This window comes from Cucumis sativus, chromosome 6 (genome assembly GCF_000004075.3).
Source record: "Cucumis sativus cultivar 9930 chromosome 6, Cucumber_9930_V3, whole genome shotgun sequence".
Lineage (NCBI taxonomy): Eukaryota > Viridiplantae > Streptophyta > Magnoliopsida > Cucurbitales > Cucurbitaceae > Cucumis > Cucumis sativus.
Genome location: NC_026660.2, coordinates 17,867,209 through 17,890,408, shown reverse-complemented (window position 1 = coordinate 17,890,408; position 23,200 = coordinate 17,867,209). Strand labels below are relative to the sequence as shown.

The window sequence follows — 23,200 nt, the reverse complement described above, 5'->3', positions numbered from 1 at the left end:
GCCTAACATAATAATAATAACAACAATAATAAAAAGTACCACATTGAATATAATAAATAGGTGGAGAGTAATTTCAACCACATAATTTATAAATAGGACTGACATACAAAAAAATATAGCAAACTTTATTAAATTATTGTTAGTCAATCTAAACTTGTTTTTGTTATATTTTATAAATAGTTTGAAGTTTTTTCAATTCTTAGTTTGAGTTTTATACTATGGTTTTCTTTTTGTTTTCTATAAAATACCATCAATAAATAAAAATATATGCAATAATTGTTGTAAGGGTACAAATGGAAAGAAAATTGATATAAATGATGAAATCAACCTAAATCTGATTTTGTAAGAAAAATGGTATTTGTGTAACATAAAGGACAGAAATAGACTATTTAGAAGGGAACACCCTATTTCACATTCTTCTTTTATCTCTTTACCACAAGAAAAATAAATTTTTTAGAAAAGCATAAGAGATATAGAGAACATGTTCTTTACAAATTATTTTCTAGAATAGCATTGAATGTTGTTTGAGCTGCACAGAAGATGGGTATCATCAATCATGGTGTGTCCAAGTTTTTCCTTTGAAAAATAGAATAAGGTGACGTTATCAATGAAGGTGATCTATAATCTATATAGCAATGTATATATATTTTTAAGGTGCAAACCTCATAAGATATATAACGTTCTACATGACAATTTTTAATAAGGTGTCCCATTTTTTTTTCTTTCTAATTTGTATGATAATATTTTAATTCTGGATTGAATTTGAATTGACAAGAGATTAAAAAAATTAAATAAACTTAAAAGTTTTTCAAAAATAAAAAAACATAGTTTGGATTGTTGTTAAAAATAAATGGTAACCATCGATTAATTCCACTGATGATTAAGAAAACAAAGTGAAGAAAAAAGAAGTCATCATCGCAAATCAAAGGCCCTAATCAATTTAAAACTCCACCGATGACTAATGAAAAACGTGGAAAAATAAGTTTGAATCAATTGATTGTATATCACCCTAAAACCTTTGCAAAAATATTATATTCAAAATCCCATATTTGAAAGAAATTTTAAAAACTAATTAAAAGTCGCAAAAAATTAAATTTAGAATCAATTAAGAATTGACATACAACCCGAATTAAAATTAGCGACGTAAATCGGAGAATTTCAAAAATATCATGTGCTTTTTTATTGTCTATTTGATTAAATTAATTATTTTAGTTCGACTAAATTAAGTATTAGAGATAGTGGTAGATATAACCATTAGAATCAAAATATTAGCATATATAACAATATTTTTAAAAAATTGTAAATATAGAAAAAATTGTCAAAGTCTATCACTAATAAACTATATTGCAAATATTAGTCTATCACGGATAGACTTTGTTATATTTTGTAATTTTTTTTTAAAATCTTGTTAAAATTTCTATCCATTATAATTACTCTGAATCTTAAGATTTTGGCTAAATTCCAATTGAACAAAAAAAAAAAAAAAGTTTAATTTAGACTAAATACTAAATAAGGTCAAAATCCAACGTGGTTGAACCCAAAAATTAGATTTATAAACCAACCAAATTCAAATCTATAAATCTTACTAAAGAACTCTATAAACAGAGAAGTATTCCTTTGAAGGGTCAATAGTTCTATATGTTTAGAAGTATTCCTTTGAAGGGTCAATAGTTCTATATGTTTAGAGAGAATTCTCCACAACCTTAAAGACTTAAGTTCTTCTAAGACTTTAATTTCAAGAACATCACACACTTTATTTCTTTAAATTAAACGAACACATTCAACGAAAAGAGAATTAAAAGAATCAATTTCGAAACATCAAACCACGTCACATTAAATTAACATAAACAAAAGTTCAACTCCACTAAACACATTATTGTGCAAACAAAATCAAAGTAATTTTGAGTTATTATAAACATATTTTAGTGATTTTAATCATTTAAAAATCACTCTCACACCTACGCTAATTCCTTCAACTATGAATAAGAAACACTTAAGTAACTAAAAAAGAGATGCTACAAAAAAAACGATTATTGCAGACGCTAGTAAAACTTAAAAAGATTTAACTACACACAACGCGCTACAGTATATAGAAGAGTTAGTATCAATTATTTAAATTTTAACTTAACCAGAAAAGTGTATTTCTAAATTTTATAAAGCTAAAGTAATTGTTTTTAGAGATGAAATGGGACATCATTCCAAATATTAGTAATTCAAAAGTGGATGTTTGTCATTATTTTCAAAAAATTATTATTTCAAAAGGAAGATAGTGGTAAGTTAGTGTGTTTTTCCAAATTGGTTGCTAATTTATAAATGGGAATAACAAGGTAAAAAAATACATCATTTGGCCAATATATTACAATAGAAAATTATCTTCCTTTTCCTTTTCTAATATTAAAAAAAAATTCTTCAAAAGGCAAATTTTCAAAAGATGTGTATATATTTTTAATATCCACTAATTGATAGAAACGGACAAGTCAAAATCCCAAATATGGAAAAACATTTCACAAACCAAGAAACCATTATTGCAAACTTTAACTCATAATTTAAAGAAATGCTTACCAATGCATAATTTCATCACTTTCTTACTCTTTTCAAGATTTTAATAAAAATGGTTATTCGACCAAGAAAAAAAAAACGCTAAAACTAAAAGAACTTCGGTTCATTTTAGATGCACACATCTAATGTATTTCAAACTATCATTCGTCGAATGATATATTATTGTGTGATGATCTTTTCTCTCTTCAATACTTGTAATTGAAAGTAGGATGATTATCTATAATCCACCTTAATCATTCCTCAAAACTAAAATTTATACTTTCTTACAAATCAAATTTAATAAATGAAAAAATATATATGTAATAGATTTGTTAAAAAGGAATGTTAGGTTGTAAGTTTACAATTTTTTCTAAAACGAGTGGTTTCATTCCTAACTTTCAATCTAACCGACCACTCGACATAAAATTGTTATACAATTGAATTTTTTACTAAAAATAAATATATTGGCATTTATGTCAATGCAAATAGTTAATTATAAGACACAAAAAGAAATATGCTTAAGTTCAAAAAAAAAAAAAAAAAACTAGAAACAAAATGACTGCTATACAAAGGTTAAACTAAGAAAAAATAGTTTTTAAATGGATGTTTAAGATAGATATATCTTACTTTAAGAACAAATTTTTGTTTGATTGTAACAATTTCTATAGTATGACTATGACCCATTTGAGTGAGTTGAATTGTAAAAATGATAGTGAACGTTGTTGAAATCTATCAATATAATAAAATGAAAAACTTTAAATACAATCTTACAAATTTACAATAAGACTTATCGACTTCTGAACTAGAAAATAAACTTTAGTCTCCAATCAAGATGATATTGTCAATACTTAACATGGTCTAATTCAATTATGCGAAGAAAGTTCAACTCCTAAAGCTAGCCTTTTTCTTTAAAAGGTAGGAATTTAAACGAAAAATGGTAAGAATTTAAAAGTGTTTCGTTTGAAATATAAATATTTAATGTAATTTGTTGCATAGCTAGATGGACAAACCAATTAACGACTCAATATGCCTAACAAACCACAGAATTTGAGTAATTAGATAATAAAAACAATTTTTTTCTAAACTGCAACCTAAAAGCCTATCATGTTAAAATCACTTTTATGACAGTTACATATATGATTCTGGACTTTTAAATACATATTATTTTTTACATTATTGTAACAAATTTTGTAAGTATGATTAAAAATATGATTTAAGTGAATTTAAAATTGATAATTTTTTTTTTAATAATTTGAAGATAAGATTTGATGTTTTTTTAAAGGAAATAAAGAAAAATACTAAAAAATGCAATGAGTAAAGAGATACAAACGTATTTATTTATTTGTTCACAACTTGTTATTATATAACGGAACGAAGATTAGCCATCAAATTCCAATTCCCCACCTCCAAATCCAACGATATAGGATACATCGCCGGACTCCAAGGACTCTCCTCATCGGAACCCTCCGTCATGGAAAATAACTCCTCGCCTGCAACTGGACTTCAGCCTATCCGCTGCAGAGGTACTTCTTCTCTGCTTCACTTGTACTGTCTTTTCCGTTTCAGTTTTTTTTTACCCAATGTCTCTTCTTCAAATGTTCGATGCTTCATTGCGTTTTAAATTTGTTAGCTGCTGTCTGCCGGAAGCCTGGAGAGCCGCTAGTGATTGAGGAGATAATTGTCGCGCCGCCTATGCCTCGTGAAGTTAGGATTCGGATAATCTGTACTTCTTTGTGTCATAGCGATCTCACTTTCTGGAAATTGAAGGTTCGTCTTCTAATCATTCTGGTTTTTTGTGTTAATTTTGTAGGATGAACTAGTTGTTTTACTCGATTTTTTAATGTTCCATTTCCGAAGGATCCTCCGGGGATATTTCCTAGAATTCTTGGCCACGAGGCTATCGGGTGAGTTCCACGTCTCCTTTTCAACTCTGTAAAATCATTTTTGGGGATTTAAGTCTAATTTCAACTTATTAATTAAAACTATATGTTGAAGTTTTGGATATGTATGATTGTGATTTAGGATTGCACTGAACTTAATTAAAAATGCTTGTTCCTGTATTGCTTTGTGAAGCAAAACATTCAAAAATCTAAAAGTTGATCTGAAAATACCAATACGCTATTTATTTGGTACTATCTATTTATTGTTTGTTGTTGCAGAGTGGTTGAGAGCGTAGGAAAGGATGTTCATGAAGTTAAGGAAGGAGATACTGTAATCCCAACCTTCATGGCTGACTGTGGGGAATGTAAAGATTGCTTGTCAAATAAGAGCAATCTGTGTACAAAATTCCCTTTCAGCGTGTCTCCGGGGACGCCTCGATATGGGACTAGCAGATTCACAGATTTAAATGGAGAGGTTATTCATCATCTTTTGTTTGTATCAAGTTTCACTGAATACACAGTGGTAGATATTGTCAATGTAACCAAAGTAGACCCTGCAATCCCTCCAAACAGGGCATGCCTTCTTAGTTGTGGGGTAACAACAGGTCAACTTCTAATTCATTACTTACTCCTGTGAAGATTTGAATTGTATTCTCCTGAATGCTTTTGAGTTTTCGTATATAGTTAATTAGTGGCTGTTTAATTTTGCACAAAATTAGTTCTGTTCTTAAAATGCTGCTAGTCCAGTTTCCTACTTCAAAACATGTTATACCTCATAAAGAAACTTTTTTTAAAAAAAAACTCACAAAAAAACTTGACCTCTATTTGGTTAGGACTTCAATTTCTTGAGAGGACTGCAGCCTTAGTTTTCTTATTCTTCCTCTATATTTCTGCTCAAATATCAAATAAACAGGGGAATATTTTGTGAAATTATACTATGCTTACTTGTGTATATTTGAATATGTTGATCTGGTTATAGGCGTTGGTGCGACATGGAGAACAGCAAATGTGGAAAAGGGCTCCACTGTTGCCATATTTGGACTTGGGTCCATAGGTTTGGCTGTACGTATGAGCTGTTTATTGACTTTGTTTCAATATAAGTTTAACGCCTAAAACTTCCTGGTTTACTTTTAATGTGATAGGTTGCTGAAGGGGCAAGAATATGTGGAGCAAGCCGGATTATCGGTATCGATGTCAACCCAGAGAAATTTGAAACTGGCAAGTATTTTCATTTCTCTATTCTTTCTTAAATTTTTAATTGTTTGAAGCAACTTCTCTCTATTGAAGAGTCGTGAGTTTCAAGGTAACAAGTCCAATCATGTGAAGACATTGTTAATTTAAACTTAAAAAATTCACTGGAAGCATTTAAAGATCATGTTATTATTAAGTAGTCTTAAAAAATGTTCATTTCCCAAATGCAGCAAAAAAGTTTGGAGTCACTGAATTTGTTAATTCCAGAACTCTTGGCGATAAATTGAGCCAGGTTTGTAGGCTATCAATGAGATTGAATATGATTTAGTTTCACATTCCCATAAAACCTGCTACATTAATTACAAATAGTACCTCAGAATTCACTGTTAAAAGGATTTTAGTGGAACTGAATTAGTAATACCGTTGGTAATCTTGCACACTTTAACGTGGAGCAGGCGGTTATTGAAATGACTGATGGAGGTGCAGACTATTGCTTTGAATGTGTTGGAATGGCTTTCTTAGTTGAAGAAGCATTTAAATGCTGCAGACAGGTCCACACTTTTCTCTTTGTTTAAGCATTTTCCATGAATATTCTTCCTTAACCGTGACTATAATTTGGTTTAGTATCTGTACTAGTTTCCTTTCAACTCTTTCAACAGAAATCTATGTGATTGGTATGCTTGATACTGGTGACACAGATTCTGTTCTTGAATAAACAAAAATGAACTTTTGCAAAAGTAAAGAGCCATGTCTATAACTGGGCCCTCTCACCCAGTTTTCTTTTTCTTTTTCTTTTAATTTTTTTTAAAAAATATTTTTTTAAAAAAATATTTTTTGAGAGTTTACAAAGACATGAATTTAAATGGTATATTATATTCAAATTTCAAACCCTCACATATGAATCCCAAATCTACATCCTACCCTCCCCAGTCCCTTCCTCCCTTTTTAGTATGATTTTTATGCGTGTAACACACGTGATAAATAACAACAAGTAGGAGTAACAGTAACAGTAATAAATAATAATAATAATAATAACAACAACAAACAACTGTAATAAATAATAATAAATAGTAATAATAATAATAATAACAATAATAGTAATAAATAATAATAATATCAATAAATAATAAACAGTAATACTAATAATAATCATAATAACAATAACACTAACAGTAATAAATAATAATAATAATAACAAACAACAGTAATAAATAATAATAATAATAATATCAATAAATAATAAATAGTATTAGTAACGGTAATAATAATAACAACAATTATAATACCAATAAATAATAATAATAATAATAATATAAATAATAATAATAGTAACATAATAAAAATTAAAAAAATAATAAAAAGTTGTTTTTAAATAGAGTAAAATGAATCAAAATATAACAATATTTTAGATTATCTCAATTATGGATATAGATAGACTTCTACTCGTGTCTATTAGTGACATTGATAGACTTCTACTTATGACTATCCATGTTTATCAGTTAGATACGGTTAAAAGTATATTAATATGTGATAGATTTCTACATGTGACTATTCATGTTTATCAGTTAGATACGGTTAAAAGTCTATTAATATGTGATAGACTTCTATGTGTGACTATTCATGTTTATCAGTTAGATACAGTTAAAAGTCTATTAATATGTATCATTCATGCACTATGAGATTTGAATATATTTGTAAATATTTTAGATAATTCTAGTGTTTGTAATAATATTTCTAGTTTATACTCTGGTAAAATGAGTATAATTCTTAAAATATAAAATTATAGGTAGAATATTGATAAGTATAAAATATAAAATTAGTATATATACATTTGAATTATGATTGTAAAAAAGAGAAATTCATAGAAATGGATAATTGAGTTTCAGGGGTGGGGAAAAACAATAGTGTTAGGAGTAGACAAACCTGGAGCAGTATTGAATTTTAGGTCTTATGATGTTCTTCATCGTGGGAAGACGGTCATGGGATCCTTATTTGGAGGAGCAAGTCCTAAATCAGATATTCCAACACTTCTAAAATGGTACACAGATAAGGTACTACTTACCATACAAAACTTCTAATTTTTCTATCTTTCTTTCTTTCTTGATGTGGAGTATCGTGCTATGTTATATTATATTTTTATTGGATGTTAGAATAATGTTTGGACGTATATCAGAAACTTGAGCTGGATAAATTTGTCACACATGAAGTGGGTTTTGAAGATATCAATGAAGCATTCAATTTGCTAATTGAAGGAAAATCGTTGAGATGTGTGATTTGGATGAACAAGTGAGCTACTTAACCCATGTTATTTGTCAGCCACTATGTTCATTTAAAATCCTTCCTACATTATTTTAATTCAATAAACTGTTCTCTCTTTTGTTTCTAATTAAATAAAGTGTTCTCCCTTTTGTTTTTAGTTAAATAAAGTGTTCATTCTCGACTCTCTCTCTCTAATTCAATGATTATAGTATTCAGTCATTTTAAATATTGAAAAAGTCACCTCTTCATTTTATTATAATAATCATAATTTGTAAATAATTTAATTTATTTGGAAATGCCCCACATTGCCGAATCGTTTTAAAAAAAGTTCAAATATTTTTTTTTTGGAAAAGTTTAAATTTTAGTTAAATACAATTAAATTATCCCCACCATGCTAATAGTTATATGTGGTTATCTCAAAATAATATTAGAAATTACGAACTCAATTAGTTGATTATTATAAATAAGAATACCAAAAACAGATAAGTATTAGTTATGTTAATTAATTTACATATCAACAACGTCACGTTCTATAAAGCGAAGGTTCAAATTTGAGGCTCAAAGGACTGGCATATTATTGGGGTATGTGATCATGACAAAGTTTGTTGCTGAATTTGGACATGGTTTATTGGATTTGAGGTTGTGTCCATGAAATAAATTATTAATGGCTATGGATAGATTTGGAAACTATTTTTGTTGACTACTAAATATATTTTATTTGTTCATACACACGAATGTTATATTAAATAAATTATGAAACAAGTTGGATAAACTATGATGCACCAATGTACATAATACTTAATATTACACTCAAGAGCCCATGAGAAACAAGTTTGGAAGGAATTGGATTTCAATTCAATTACAAGTCATGCTTCTTTCCATGGTAAAGGCAGGTCGATACCATCTAACCACCAACCCAACCTCTCTTTAATTAAACCTCCTTCAAATGCCAACTTTTTCATTCTTCACAGCATGTTCACCCACCAACTCTGGCCACCATCTCTATCTATCGCTCAATGAACAACTTTCATGTACACTCGACAAACCTTGACCACCACCTTTGGCAATCATTACTATTGTCGTCCACTATCATTGGTGATCATGATCACCTCTAACAATAACTATTACAAATTTTGTTGTACAATCAACTTCGATAACATTGTTTTACAATATTAGTTCATATTGTTTTATAATAGTTTTTTTTTATAGTAATTTAATAATGATTTTTTCAATAAAAAATTATTTATCAGTATGATTATTACACGTGTCAATTATAAATTTTCAAAGGAGAAAGCTAGTGTGACCACTAATTAACATTTTATCTCTTTAAAATCTATATTTTTTAAAATAAAAGATTACCAACCAAATCCTATTTATCCTTATCTCTTCCTAATCTAAAAGGATTCTAAACAAAAGACTAAAATACAAACAAACAAAATTGAAAAGTAAAATAAAGGTGAAAAGATATGTTGGCATTGGTTGTCAAGTCTACCCCTGATGATTTTTTCTTGAAGTTGATGATGTCACCTGGCTTGGACATCTGAATGACATGAATTGGACCTCCATACATGGTAGGTCTTCCTAAGCATCCTAATCCCATAATTAATCCATTACCTCCCCTTTAATCCAAGATTACATTAATTGACAATTACACTTTGTAGACCGGATATAGAGTACATGTATTTACAAAGACACCAAAACAATCCTATATAAAAACATAACAAATCTAAATAAATTAATTATTTTTCTCCAATAAACTCAATTTTGACTCTAAACATAAAAGGAACTTATAGTTTTAAATGGTAGAAATGTGTCTATTATATTATTAGATAATTAATAATAGATGTCTTATTAACGTTTATTGCTAATATATAGTAACATTTTGCTATATTTAAAAAGATCTCTAATAACCAGTTAAATTTTCAAAATTACGAACTTTACCCTTAAACTAAAATCTTTAATCCAACCATTTGAAAACTAAGATATCTTAATTTAATCTAACTTAAATCTAATTTGTTTGTTATAGATTCCAAACATACTTGTGAAGCCAAAATTTAATTTGGAACCCAGAAGCTTATTTCAAAATAAATTAGAATGTAAGATCCAAAATTTAACTTTTGAATTGATGAGAAGATAACCATTTCCAACAAATCCAATATTGGCAAGCACCAACTATATTTTGAAATCGTTTTCTCAAATGTTACAATCGAACCAAGTAAGATCAGTTTAGTAAATATTGAGCCGGCTGTCATGAGTTATGGAGACGTTATTAACCTCTGAGATAGCTGGATATATAGCAGTGTATCATCAACCTCATAACCGCGTAGGAAAAGAAAGACTGCCATGCACGTGTCGGTGGAAACGAAGTGAAGTTGACAGTGGCAGGTAATACAACAATGGGATGTGAAGAATGAGATAAATAAGGGGCTTCAATTTTTTTTTCATACTCCTCCTTATCCTATCACTGATGGAACAAAAATTGGGGATGAACGGCGGTAAGCCCATCCGGTGCAGAGGTACTAATTTCTTTTCCTTTAATCTTCTTTCTATTTCGTAATTTCTGTTCTCTTTTTTTTTTTTTTTTTTTCTTTTTCAAACTATTGAAATTTGTTAGCGGCGGTCTGCCGGAAGGCTGGGGAGGCGCTGATGATGGAGGACATAATGGTGGCTCCGCCGTTGCCTCATGAGGTTCGGATACGGATCATTTGCACCTCTCTCTGTCATACCGATATCAAATATTGGAAAATGAAGGTTCTTTTCTCCTAATGCTTTCATTTCTTCAATTTTTGGTTTGTGTGATTAAAGTCTGATTTTGATTGCTTTACTTGGGTGATTAATTTGTGAATTTAGAGTCTATTTATGGGTTGTAGTGTGATTTGGGGATTTTTGTGTGATTTTGAGCCTACTTGTGTGACTTCTTGGAAGTTACTCTAACTTGTGGAATTCCTGATCATCTTAAAACTAAACCAAGCATCAGGAACCATGTGAATATCTATCTACGCTTTGATCGGACTTGTCATTCCATAGGGCAAACCACTTCTACTTCTTACTTCAGGAGATTCAACTGTTCAATAAATATTATCTAAACCAAGAGCTTGGGGTCAATGATCCAAAAATTCCCCATGAGTTTTATTTGAACCCGATTACTTGCCTCAGTGGATTGTCAAATGTTGTTTTTGCTTTCTATTCTTCCTGTTTGTGAACGAGGTTTTTCCGTCGAGTCGAGTTAGAATTTCCCATCAATCAATACCCAATTCATCCAACTCTAATGCTAAAATGTTATTAGGATCCTCCGGGGATTGTTCCAAGAATTTTTGGCCATGAAGCTGTAGGGTAAGTCACAACACCTCTCTTCTCTCTGAATTTTTTTCTTTCTAAATATCAAGCATATAAACCATAATCTGTGTTTCTATTCTCCAACACTTTTTTTACAATATGGGGTGGTAGAATCGAAGCAGCTCACCTTCGAGCTTGATATTATAAGCTTTATTCTAGTTGAGTTATTGCTGAGATTGGTTTTCTCAAAGCTTTGTTCTTTGGTAGGGTGTTGGCACGAGGTGTACTCCTCAATCCACCCGTTATGATCGATTCAATTTATTCATTACTCAAACTCTAAGGGACGTTTGGGACAATGAGTGATTTATGATAGTCCTAATATTATAATAGTCATAGTGCTTCCATTATAGCCTGTTTTGATAGACTGCATTGTCTGCGACTATATTATAAATTGTGTTTGAGGTGCAGATTATTACAACTGTGTTTTTCACAACTTTTTTTTTCTAAAATATATATTATAGATCCAATAGGCAATTTTCTTAAATTGATTTTATGAATAATTTTGATTATGATATTCGTTCAATAAATTTAATATCAATTGTGATGTTTCATGATTTTTTTTTCATGCATATATATTGGACGTCGAATTAAGTAAGATTCTAATTGCAACGTTCCTAGCAATAATTTTGAGCTTCGATACTGCGTTTCCACTAATCTTTCTTTCTATGCATATATATTTGTCATGAAAAGCAATATTTTTCTTAAAAACATTTTCCTTAATCTTCTTAATTATGACGTTCATTTCATAAATTAAAATTGCTATTATTAAATCGTTACTTCTCATCATGGTACATCAAATGAAAAAAACTTTTTAATTACGATTTTCATATCATAAATTAAGCTTCAATCCTCCTTTTGCAAGAATGTTTTTTTCCATGCATATATATTTTCCATGAAATACAAAATTTTGCTTCAAATTAATTTCTTTAATCTTCTTAATTACGACATTCATTTCATAAATTTAGCTTAAATAGTTAGTTTTCACTAATTTATTTTTGGCGTACACATGTAATGAAAAACATATAATTACAAATTGATATTATTAAAATTATTGTACTAAAACAAATAAAAGAAGAACGTTAAGAGAAGAGTTATTGAATATATGAGTAAACAACCAAAAAACAATTATAATGCATATATATAGAGTAAACAACCAAAAAACAATTATAATGCATATATATAGAGTGAAAAAGTATACAATAAACTTCAATCACTTGGTGGAGACATGAGTTCCTTAGGAGGAGTTGATTCAACCCCAAGCTAACACAAGTGACCAATTGTTCCAAGGTCCATGCTAATCTTGAGAAAGCTGAAGCTCTTTTTCTAAACACCTTATGCCTGGAGGATATTTTTACTGAAACTTAAACTTTTACTAGAATGCAAGATGTTGTGATGGAATATGGGGTGGAGTGGAGCAAGGAAAGAAGCATTCATCATCATCTTGAGATGAACTTTGACTATTTAACCAAAGATTCTGAGACCTTGCGCTAAAACCACTACACTTTCATTTTAGGAAATGTGAGCTTCGAGGTTGATGCTAAAGCTAATGAGGACTCTACTCATCATGAAGATTAGGAATTTTAGAGCCTCATGCTTCTGATGTTGTACTTTTATAATATCCCAAAAACTGTTTCTATTTGCCTAGGTCTTTGTGAAGTTTTAAATGAAATTTGTTGTTTGTTGCTTTCCTCAACGGTTGTCTTTTTCTTACAACTGTTGGCCTTGACCTTGCACTTGGCCACACATGGCCTACAAGTTTTGGCACATGCATTTTCTAGCTGGATCGTGATAGTTGTCCAAAAGTATGTCTCCCACAAGCTAAGGAGTGATTACCAACTTTTAAACGATAAAATATATTCTTTCAAGCCATATTATCCAATGCAAGTGAAGTTACACAACACAATCGATAAGGAAGCAACTTTTTATGAACAAGCTACAAAGTAACTGAAATAAGCAGAGAAGTTATGATCTGTCCTAGGAAATGATGGATGAAGTAACCATAACTTAACCCATAGGCCGAGGAAGAATACTTAGAAGGTAGTGGAGCCTTAATAGGTTTGATCAGATAATATTCCAGGTTGGGTCATGATTCTGAGGCCTACCTTGGATTGAGAGAGCAGTGTTCTGTTCCCTAGGCTTATAAATAAGTAAGGTGGACATGACATTATTTGGCGCACAACTTTGCCAACAGGTAGAGAAGCACAAACTAAAATCGGTTGGGCTTCAAAGGGTTTGACTCAATAGGCCCAAAACTTGAGAAAGATCTCACGGCAGGTAGTGCAAAGGTTGGTGTTTGAAACCAAACGCGTATGCAAATGCAATAGAAGTGAAGATTGTACTTCAAAAGCTTGAGCCATAAGAATGAATAGTTAAACCACAAACCTCAACTTGGGAGTGAGGCTAATGTTATGGGTGGATTTTGGGGCAAATGGTATAATCAACATAGCATGGGAGCGGAGGCAGCTAAACCAAGGAAATAACATGAGCTAGGCCAACAATGATACCTTAACGATGCAATGGCCTTGATACAGGGCTAACTAGGCCTAAAACCAAATCAGCACGTTTGACCTCGACCCTGACCAAGGATAATGGAAAGCCCATTGAACCTTGAAGTTTTCACATGGTAAAGTCTGATAAGAAAGAAAAGGAATTTGGGAACAACTAAAAACCATAGATGGAAAGAATTTCAGTCAATTGACCTTATAATTACTTGAGGATAATAAGAGAAGAGGTAAGTTGATTCTCCACTAGATAATCTATCTTAAGCCTCACCTATTAATTTTCTAATTGAAGCTTCAGAGTCTGTGTGGCTAACACTACATCGATGTGCAAATCTTTCTTCCTTGCAGGTTGTATTCTTCTTTTGAATACAAATATATATTGTTGTTGTCATGTGAGGGACATACCACTCAACTTTGTTTGGATTTTGGGATCAACAACTATATGTCTATCAAGCAAAATATTTCATAATTTTAATCCCAAAAACAAAGGAAAAAAAAGCATCTAAAACCCATCTTACAATTTTGCTTATTCTTAAGATATTTTGTGTTGCAGGGAGGTTGAGAGTGTAGGAGTTGAAGTAAGTGAAGTAAAGCAAGGTGATTTTGTGATACCAACATTCATGGCTGAGTGTGAAGAATGTAGAGATTGTACGTCAAGTAAGAGCAATCTTTGCTCTAAACAACCTTTTAAGCTCTCTCAAGGGATGCCTCAATGTGGGACAAGTAGGTTCACGGATCTTAAGGGAGAGGTTTTGCATCATTTTATGTTTGTTTCAAGTTTCAGCGAGTACACTGTGGTGGATGTTACTCATCTCACTAAGCTTGATCCTGTTCTCATCTCTCCTGACAAGGCATGCCTCCTAGGTTGTGGCGTATCGACAGGTAGTTCTAACATGTTATTTTTGCATGGAGTCTATTTTAATATTATTACTCAATTCCTAAACATTCAAATATTCAAACTCAACAAGATGATGAGAGCATTAATTTTAGGGATAGGCTAACAAAACTCCTATCTATATCTTCACGATGGTATATGATATTGTCCACCTTGGACATAAAGCCTTATGACTTTGCATTTGGTTTCACTCAAAAGGTCTTATGTGGGTGATAGTTGTCCTCTCGTACATACTCCTAATCATCCTCTTATCTAGTAATGTGATAGAACACCAAGTAATGATTCTATTTGTTCATTAAGCAACCAAACTATTACAGAATACAATACTCAAACCAGTCTTGAAAACATAGAACAAACAAGTACCATTAACCAAGTTCAAAATAAAACATTCAAACATCCAAAAGTAATTTACGAAAATGGAAAACACTTTCTAAGATTAAAGTAACTGAACAACTTCTGAAATTCTGCTCTCCAGAAACTACAGCCCCTCCACTTCCAGAAACTGATTAACCACCCCCATCTTTCTTTCCATCTCTCCCTTTTAACCTCCCCCCATGTAACTAACTGTTGTCCCCACTAAGGTGGTTTCCACTTCCTCCACTTCCATCACCTGTGCGCGTGCAGTTCCACTTGTCTTTCTTCTGCTATATTGTATTACAATTGGTGGTCTATCAGAATGTAGGACTTCGATTGCATTCCCAACAATCTCCCCTTGAACAAAGAACCACTGAGCCTCCCCCCTCAAGTAATCATCTCTTCAAATTATACTTGACCACACTGCCTGCTTGAAAAGCTCAACCATGAATGGATATCATCATGTCTACATCTTTCAAGGGTTCTCCACTTCTTTATTCAACCACACCTGGGGAGTCTACCAACATGGCTAAGTCAGGGTATAGCTATGATACCACCAGAAATTACGCCAAAAACTCCAAACCCAAAGAAAAACCATGATCCACTAGAAAGAAATCCACTATTTGAGTTTTTTTACAAAAGTGAAATCTCTTTTCCATCCTAATTATAAGAGCACTCCCTTGAAGCTTTTGTACCACTTATACCATTTTTCACTCTCATGAAAACAATGATAAAATGGAATTTGACTAGAGTTAGTACATCTAACCTTCAAATGTTTCTAACTACGACAACTTGAAAACAAAGTCAAAAGTAAATTTTTACTACTTGGCTCATTACTTCCCTATCCCTTTGGAAGCCTATTCATATTCCTTTCAGATTGCGGAACTCATGTGTTTCTGTTAACATACTTGATTTGATTCTGTTAAAATATATTCATTCTTGGGTTTAAATATATATGTGTGTGTATATGGATTTGAATTTTTATTTTAAACAAACAAAATGATGCATAAAACTGTGAGTAGTAGTAACAAAGTTATTGATCGTTAGTCATTTGGTTCCAGGGGTGGGAGCTGCTTGGAGAACAGCAAATGTGGAGAAGGGATCTACTGTTGCCATTTTTGGGCTTGGGACTGTGGGCTTAGCAGTAAGAATTCTTTTATTCACTTCAAAAACTCCACTGTCTTCCTTTTTTAGTTTCCAATTTGATATCTCTTTTGTAATCATCTTTATGTGCTTTGGGGCTCCCCTTTTATTTCATTTATTCAATGAGATGTTTCTTATCTTAAAAAAAAACTTCAAAGGCTCCGTTTAAAAGCTTCATGATTAAGGATTGTTATTCAGGTTGCTCAAGGAGCAAGAATATGTGGAGCAGCTAGAATCATTGGAATAGATGTCAACCCACATAAATTAACATTGGGCAAGTATCTCTTACACATTTAACAAGCCAAGGTTTAAATTTAAACTATTCACACATAATTCTACATCATTAATTTACAAAATTCTATGACATCATAGCTTGAATATTTGTGTGTGTGTGTGTGTTTTTATGAATTTCTTTTACTTAAATACAGCAAAAGAGTTTGGAGTCACAGAGGTTGTTAATTCTGGAAACATTGGAGACAAATCTGTGAGCCAGGTAAGCGCCACGAAATTATGATCTTGACAATGTTGAAGACAAATACTACAAAAATGAAACATATGTGTGTGTGCATGTATACATATATCAAATTTGTATGTATATTAACTTGGTTTTTTATTTAGTGGAATAGAAGATCTTGAGTTCAAATTTAAACTACACGTTTTAGTTTTTATTTGGTCTTTTAAATTGAAAAATAAACAATTATACTTTATCGTTGAACGTTGATTTGATAAATGATGGGAAAAAAATGCTAAAAAGATGAATTATACTCTAAAGTTTTCGACTAGAACTTTTGAATCTTAGCATTTGATGATTTGACATTGCAGGTAATCAATGAGATGACGGATGGGGGTGCAGACTATTGCTTTGAATGTGTTGGATTAAGTTCCTTAATCAAGGAAGCATTTGCATGCTGCAGAAAGGTATCATTATATATACACGATCTTTAACGTTTTTAGTTTTAACTCAATATCCATACCAATGCGAAAATAGAAATTTGAACATCTAACATTTGAGGTGGTTTGGTTCAGATTATTTTTCTGTATTAACCAACGACAAAAGTTTTCTTGTGTCAATGAGTTTAGGGTTGGGGGAAAACAATTTTATTTGGTGTGGAGGACCAAGCGTCACTTTTAGGTGTCAAATGTATAGATGCCATTTTTCAAGGGAAAATGTTGATAGGATGCATATATGGTGGACTTAAGCCCAAATCAGACATTCCCACACTCCTTCAATGGTACATTGATAAGGTACCCAACAACTTTACCCTACATTTTTCCTCTTTTGTTTGTCTTTGTAATGTTATATATTAATATTTATTGTATACTGCTACTAACACTATAAAATGATGTAATTTAGTTCTAACATTCTTCACATGAAAATAGTTTTTGTTATCAAATGTCTATAATCTTCTTTAGTAAGAAACTGATAGTACATGCCAACACGAGATACATGAGTTTGAACTAGGTTGGATTTCTCTACTGCGCACAGTCGTAAAAATGGAAAAAAGAAACTGAGTATAGTCAAATCTCAGTTAAAATATTGATGGTATTGAAAAGTATTAATCTTTTAAGCAAACTATAAAATTGAACACTTGCCTAAATTATACAGATCAAAATTTGTAATTAACTCCATAAAATAAAAATTGGACATTGTATTGATAAATAAAAATTTAAAATATCAATGTGAAAGGAAGGTTGATCTTGTCAAAATATGTGTGTAGCATTTACCTTCCACTTTTGATTCTATTTTTTTTTTTTTTTTATGTGAATTCCTCTGCCTGACACATTTTTATTCATTTAAGAATATGTAAACTTGGCTGGCAGAAATTAGAATTGGATTTATTTATCACACATGAAGTTGGGTTTGAAGACATCAACAAAGCTTTCAGTTTGCTAAGTGAAGGCCAATGCCTGAGGTGTGTGATCTGGATGACCAAATAATGAAGCAAACTCCTGCCTTGTTACTCCTCAAACTTAAGCGACTTTCAATATTACAAACTCCATTTTGTATTGAAGTTTAATGTTTCTTTAGAACACAGCAAATGCACGAGATGCTCCAGTGAAATATACGTTGGTTGAGTTTATGGTACTCCTCGATGATCCAAAGTGTCGAAGCCTATACACACCTGGATCGGCGTCTATCGGTATGTCCCATTCAATAGTGACTAAGTTGTTGATAAACGTGTTGTCTAATTTCCATTTAAAAAACAAGGAGAAATCATCGTCATCATATGCCGGTGTCCATCGTTGTTTCTCTAGCCTTTCGACCAAGGCATACGTCCCTTCGGTTAAGAGGTCAAATCTTGGGTTTGCACTCCAAAATGTGGCAGTTGGCTTTTGTTTGCTCCCAGTTTTGAACCAACCGTCTTTTGGTAATTCGACGTCTTGTTGAATGTCTCCAAAGTTTACACCATTCGGGGGAGATTCTCCAAAAGGGTCCATTACGAGTCGGAGTTGGACAGAGGAAAGGTCTGGTGGTGAGGCAATTGGTTTGGCAATTTTTTCACCTTTGGCTATTGCTATTGCTAGTTTCTTGAACTCTTGTATGTATGCTGATAGAGTGTGTGGCCCATAGAGAGTTGAGGCAGCCTAAATATAACATGAAAACATCGAATGATTAATAAAAACAACTTATATTGTCAAAACTAGCCTCTCAAGTGTTTTCTTATTTCAATTTGAGATTGATGTGCTTACTTCATATCTTTGTTGTTCATATTCTTCAAAAGTTGCGACATATTGAGAGTAAGTATTTGTAAGCCCTGCAATCACAACGTGGGTATCATCATCAAACACTCCATTTCCATTGCTAATTAGAGTTTCCTTTACTGCTTCCCTTAGCCGTCGGCCAGCCATTGTTGTGAACTCTGCAAAACACAAAGGGGTAAGGCTACTCTGTCTTTGCGTGAAAAAACTCGGACTCGTTTTCTGTTTATACCTCCTGGCACTGAGAGTATGATCAAGTTTCCTAGCCTGAGAATTTGAATTGGAAGAATTGCTGGCTGTATATTCACCCATCAAAGTTAGCATTTACAATAAGCATTTTTGTACAGTACATTCATCTTGGCTTTATTTATTTGATAAAGTATGTTTTACGTCCACTCAATTCTTGAAGTTTAGAAACTTTCATAACTTTGATTCTATCAAAACACTGTCATGAATAGACTGGCAAAATGATAATGGTTTGATAAACTTTTTTAACAGCGGTCTTATGAAGTGGACTATTTATGAGGATTTTATCAAATGAGAAGAACTATTTATAAAGTTTTACGAAACTATAAAGATTAAATTCTAAATTATTTTAAAATTCTGATTTTCTCTAACCAAAATTTCTATTTAACTTTATTTGATTAAACTGAAAACTGTTTTGTGTGATGTTGTCATGTCAAACCATCCCTTTGAGTCCAACATGTCAAGAATCAAATTCATTTTGAGCTTCTTTCGTTCAATCAATTTGTTCCAAATTTGTAATTGATTTAAGGTAAACTATTTCTTTCGTACCGCCCAAGCATAAGGTTCAAACATCTCGCCGGTGTCCAACAAAACCGTCTTCGGCTTCTGACAGCCAACCTGAAACTCACTGGGTTTCTTCAATGAATCTCTCAACTGCTTCCACAACTTATTGATCTGCAACAAAATTTCCAAAACAAAATTTAAAGACAAATCGAAAAAAGAAAGGCAAGGATTCATCTCACTTTCCATTGTACTGACCTCAGTATCACCCTGTTGAAAGCCAAACGCACCAGGACCATCCGTAGTTCCAGCGGCAAAACCCGGGCCAAGAGCAGCTGGACATGTCCTGACAACATTATTCCCATCAATTGCAACTTCAATGTCTGTGAAATTCAAATACACATGCCGAAAATCAATCTCCCCTGTTAGTTTCTCTGTAGCTGTTGTGAACAAATCAGCTGCTTTCAAGAACTGTCTCTCCCCAATGATCTTTGTGCTAAGAATTTCATCTGGGAACCTATGTGGTAGTTTAACAAACGGGTGATGCGCAAAAAGTTTGTTGGTTAAAGAAAAAAAGAACTTTTGTTGTATGTAACGTTACCCAGGGCCGCGGCCTACGCACAGAAGGTCACTGCCGTGGCAAGATGAGTGATTGAAGTCGCAGGGGTTTCCTGAATCAGTGCAAAATGCGCCAAGTACGTTCGGTGTTACGTCGCCGACGTTGGATTGGCAAAATGCTCCTACGAAGAGAGATCCGTCGTTCTTCCTCACTTTTGATGATTTGCTACTTGTTTTGCTGCATCGTTTTCCACCTGTGGCCTTTATCTTCCCTGCTTTCTTCATTAAATCTTCAATTCCTGTTTTCAATATATATATTAAAATGTGAAGGAAGAAGAAATTGTAAACATTCTCTATGCTGTAATATTTATGAATCTTTTGGTTTAACTTTTACTATATTTGAAAAGAAGTCAGAACTTTACCCGAAGTATTATTTGAGGGGGTTGTGGTGGTTCGACGATTAGAGGCGGCCCAATCTTCGAAAAACCTAGCAGCAGCACCTTTATTATCACCACTAATCAACTTATTATCTCTACTCATGGAAGTCCCATGCGTTGGGAACCAACTAAATGCCCCAATGCTATTCCCATTTTCTCCATCAACAAACTTCAGAATACTCATTTCTTTATCCACATTGTTTGCATATTTAGCTCGTTCTTCTTCCGGGTTCATAAGGTAAGCACTTGGGCTTCTGTTAATCCCCGCATTTTCAACTTCCCCTGTCAGTCATCGAAAGATCAAATCAACAAACCAAGATGTATCTACAAAAGTGAAAGAGTTGCCTGATTTGCTTGCCTTTGTTGAATAAGATGAACCCTGGCTTGAGGCTTTCGTGAGCTTGAATGATGCTCTGTTCAATGGCGTTGACGATGGCGTCGAAGGATTGTTGAACGAAGCCGAGGGATGTTATTGAGTAAACTAAGTACTGTAAGTAGCCGCCTGGGCCGGCATGTGTATGGATTCCACTTATTGCTACGTTCTCTTCTGTGTATACATCTCCAAACCTTTGCACCAAAATATTTTATTTGAATGGTTAAATTCACCTTTTTCACGCTAAAACATCTCCTTAAACAAGCATTTAATTGCTCAAAACTAATTTGATATCGAAGAGATATCAAATGATATTCAATATCAATGCCAAACCCAAACCATATATATATATATATATGCACCAACACTTTCTCTTTCACAAAAATGATTTTAACAATTTCAAAATCACTTCCAAACGTGCACTGATATCAACACTATCTTTCTTAGAAAGGTGATTTTAATAATTTCAAAGTCACTTTCAAACATGCACTAAAATTGATAATCTTAAAATTGTATCTAACATTTATTTTTATCACTAATTATATATAAACGTCTTCATATTTATTTGTATTTTGTTTTAATTTAGTTTATTTGTTAAGATATCAACTCTTCAAAGTTTCTATAAATAGTATGATGTTGTTCATTTTAAGTATAAATACTCATGATTTTAATTTTGTTTTTTGCATTTTTTTTCTTCACCCAAAAGATGTTATAATAGTATAGTGAAATAGTTTGTGTTTGGGTGCAAATCGAGTGTCTAGGTCTTCTCTACACTATTTTTTTTAGTAAGACATTTCTTATATTTTAATTTTAAAAATAAATTGTATTACATATTTTATGTTTTATTTTTTAAGGGTAATTGTTTTAAACGACAAAACTTCCTAAAATATCTACAAATATAGCAAAATATCACAAATTTTATGTGATAAATTATCATAATAAAGATAGACAAAAATAGTACTCTATTTTGATTCATCATGTTTTACGGTAAATAGATTGTAATCTATATTTTAGTTCATATTTCTATGTTCTAGTTGTTAAAGTTGAAACTAGCGTCTTTCAAATATTATTGTAATTACGTCTATAACTATACTAGAAAAAAAAGGTTAGAATTGGATTTTTTTTTTTCCTTTACATTATTCTGTTTCGATAACCTTAAAAAACTTAATAGTAGTATAGTATATATTTTTAAATACAATAATACGAGGGAGAGATCAAACCTAACTTCTAAGGTTAATAATATACAAATTCATGTCAGTAGATGAGCTATATACATCATCATGTCACTAATCTATCTCTTACTCACGATGAGGTATTTTCTTTTTGTTAGTTCATTAGATATAAATATTTCACCCAAGAACCAATGTTAACATAAGCATATATATATATATATTTATACCTAGATTTGAGCCTTTCAAGCACTTTAATGGTGACCAATTGGGAAGCCATTCCAGCATCCAAATTAACAAACGCAATTCTGGGTCCATCAACACTGCTAGCAACAACAAACGTCCTGGCTCTCAGCCTAAAATGAATCCCTGCCGTGTTCTGATCCATGTTCGCATACCCCATCATGTTCACTTCGGCTGCCGGGCCAGTCATGTCGAAGCTCCCGACGCCGACCAACCAATCTCCATTGACACACCAACTCACAGCTACAACTACAGTGGCCATAGCCATAAGCTTCAACCACGTTGATGAATGTCGTCGCATTTGGCTCGATCAGTTAGAACTTTGAAAAATTAATAACTCAATTTGATGATCATGAAACAATGGCCAAAGTGTGGTCTTGATAGATAGCTTTATATACATATGTGTATTTTGTGAGGTTTTTTTCTTTTTTTTGCTTAGGATGTGGTGATTGGTTTTTGGTTAAAAACAAGGGGTTTTGTGTTAGGTTTGTCCAAGATTGAGCATCCCACTAGGTGTGTTTCTTGTATGCATTTAACATTTCCTTTTCCCTATTGTAATTTTGTTATTTTATTTGTCTAATTATTGTCTTTAGATCTTGGTGTTATGATTATGATCCGATGCTACTTTGATGTTCTTAGGAATATTTTTATGTGTTTATTATTCATATGTTACAAGTACCGTCAATATGAAATCGTGTGATATCTATCTTTTTATTATTATTTGAAAATTACATAAACACTTTAAATATGATATTTTTAAACCTATTACTTTGTAAAAGTATGACTTTATCACCATTTATTTCAATTACTTCAAATTAGAGTGCATCATTAACTTACGTAAACTTAATATTAACTTTTATTTTTACTTACTCAAAT

At 31.9% G+C, this 23,200-nt stretch overlaps 3 protein-coding genes across 8 annotated transcripts; 2 read left to right on the top strand and 1 right to left on the bottom strand.

The window, feature by feature from the left end:
* The first annotated feature begins 3,899 nt into the window (after nucleotides 1-3,899).
* LOC101206456 (alcohol dehydrogenase-like 7) lies at nucleotides 3,900-8,052 on the top strand. 2 transcript variants are annotated; one of them, XM_011659052.2, is made up of 10 exons: nucleotides 3,900-4,061; nucleotides 4,169-4,305; nucleotides 4,396-4,442; nucleotides 4,698-5,023; nucleotides 5,398-5,480; nucleotides 5,561-5,636; nucleotides 5,840-5,901; nucleotides 6,065-6,160; nucleotides 7,496-7,660; nucleotides 7,783-8,052. In XM_011659052.2, the coding sequence occupies exons 1-10, from the start codon at nucleotides 4,010-4,012 to the stop codon at nucleotides 7,897-7,899; spliced, it is 1,161 nt and encodes a 386-aa protein (XP_011657354.1). In that variant the 5' UTR covers nucleotides 3,900-4,009; the 3' UTR covers nucleotides 7,900-8,052. The 2 variants fall into 2 exon arrangements, with proteins under 2 accessions (XP_011657354.1, XP_011657355.1); XM_011659053.2 differs by having other exon boundaries at nucleotides 7,760-8,052.
* Nucleotides 8,053-10,037: 1,985 nt separating this feature from the next.
* Nucleotides 10,038-18,768, top strand: LOC101212881 (alcohol dehydrogenase-like 7). Of its 5 annotated transcripts, none has more exons than XR_004217407.1 (10): nucleotides 10,038-10,384; nucleotides 10,483-10,619; nucleotides 11,155-11,201; nucleotides 14,259-14,587; nucleotides 16,016-16,098; nucleotides 16,296-16,371; nucleotides 16,526-16,590; nucleotides 16,920-17,015; nucleotides 17,155-17,342; nucleotides 17,897-18,768. XR_004217407.1 is itself a non-coding variant. In XM_011659056.2 (10 exons), exons 1-10 carry the CDS (start codon nucleotides 10,336-10,338, stop codon nucleotides 17,903-17,905), a joined length of 1,056 nt encoding a protein of 351 aa, XP_011657358.1. In that variant the 5' UTR covers nucleotides 10,052-10,335; the 3' UTR covers nucleotides 17,906-18,768. The 5 variants fall into 5 exon arrangements, 3 of the variants coding, with proteins under 3 accessions (XP_011657358.1, XP_011657356.1, XP_011657357.1); XR_004217406.1 differs by having other exon boundaries at nucleotides 10,039-10,384; nucleotides 17,919-18,768; XM_011659056.2 differs by having other exon boundaries at nucleotides 10,052-10,384; nucleotides 17,178-17,342.
* Nucleotides 17,841-22,586, bottom strand: LOC101206698 (neutral ceramidase 2). The gene is made up of 9 exons (XM_031887025.1): nucleotides 22,312-22,586; nucleotides 20,898-21,121; nucleotides 20,525-20,821; nucleotides 20,146-20,401; nucleotides 19,803-20,061; nucleotides 19,593-19,718; nucleotides 19,030-19,093; nucleotides 18,789-18,958; nucleotides 17,841-18,683 (listed from the first exon to the last, which is right to left on the bottom strand). Exons 1-9 carry the CDS (start codon nucleotides 22,584-22,586, stop codon nucleotides 18,123-18,125), a joined length of 2,232 nt encoding a protein of 743 aa, XP_031742885.1. The 3' UTR covers nucleotides 17,841-18,122.
* Nucleotides 22,587-23,200: the final 614 nt, after the last annotated feature.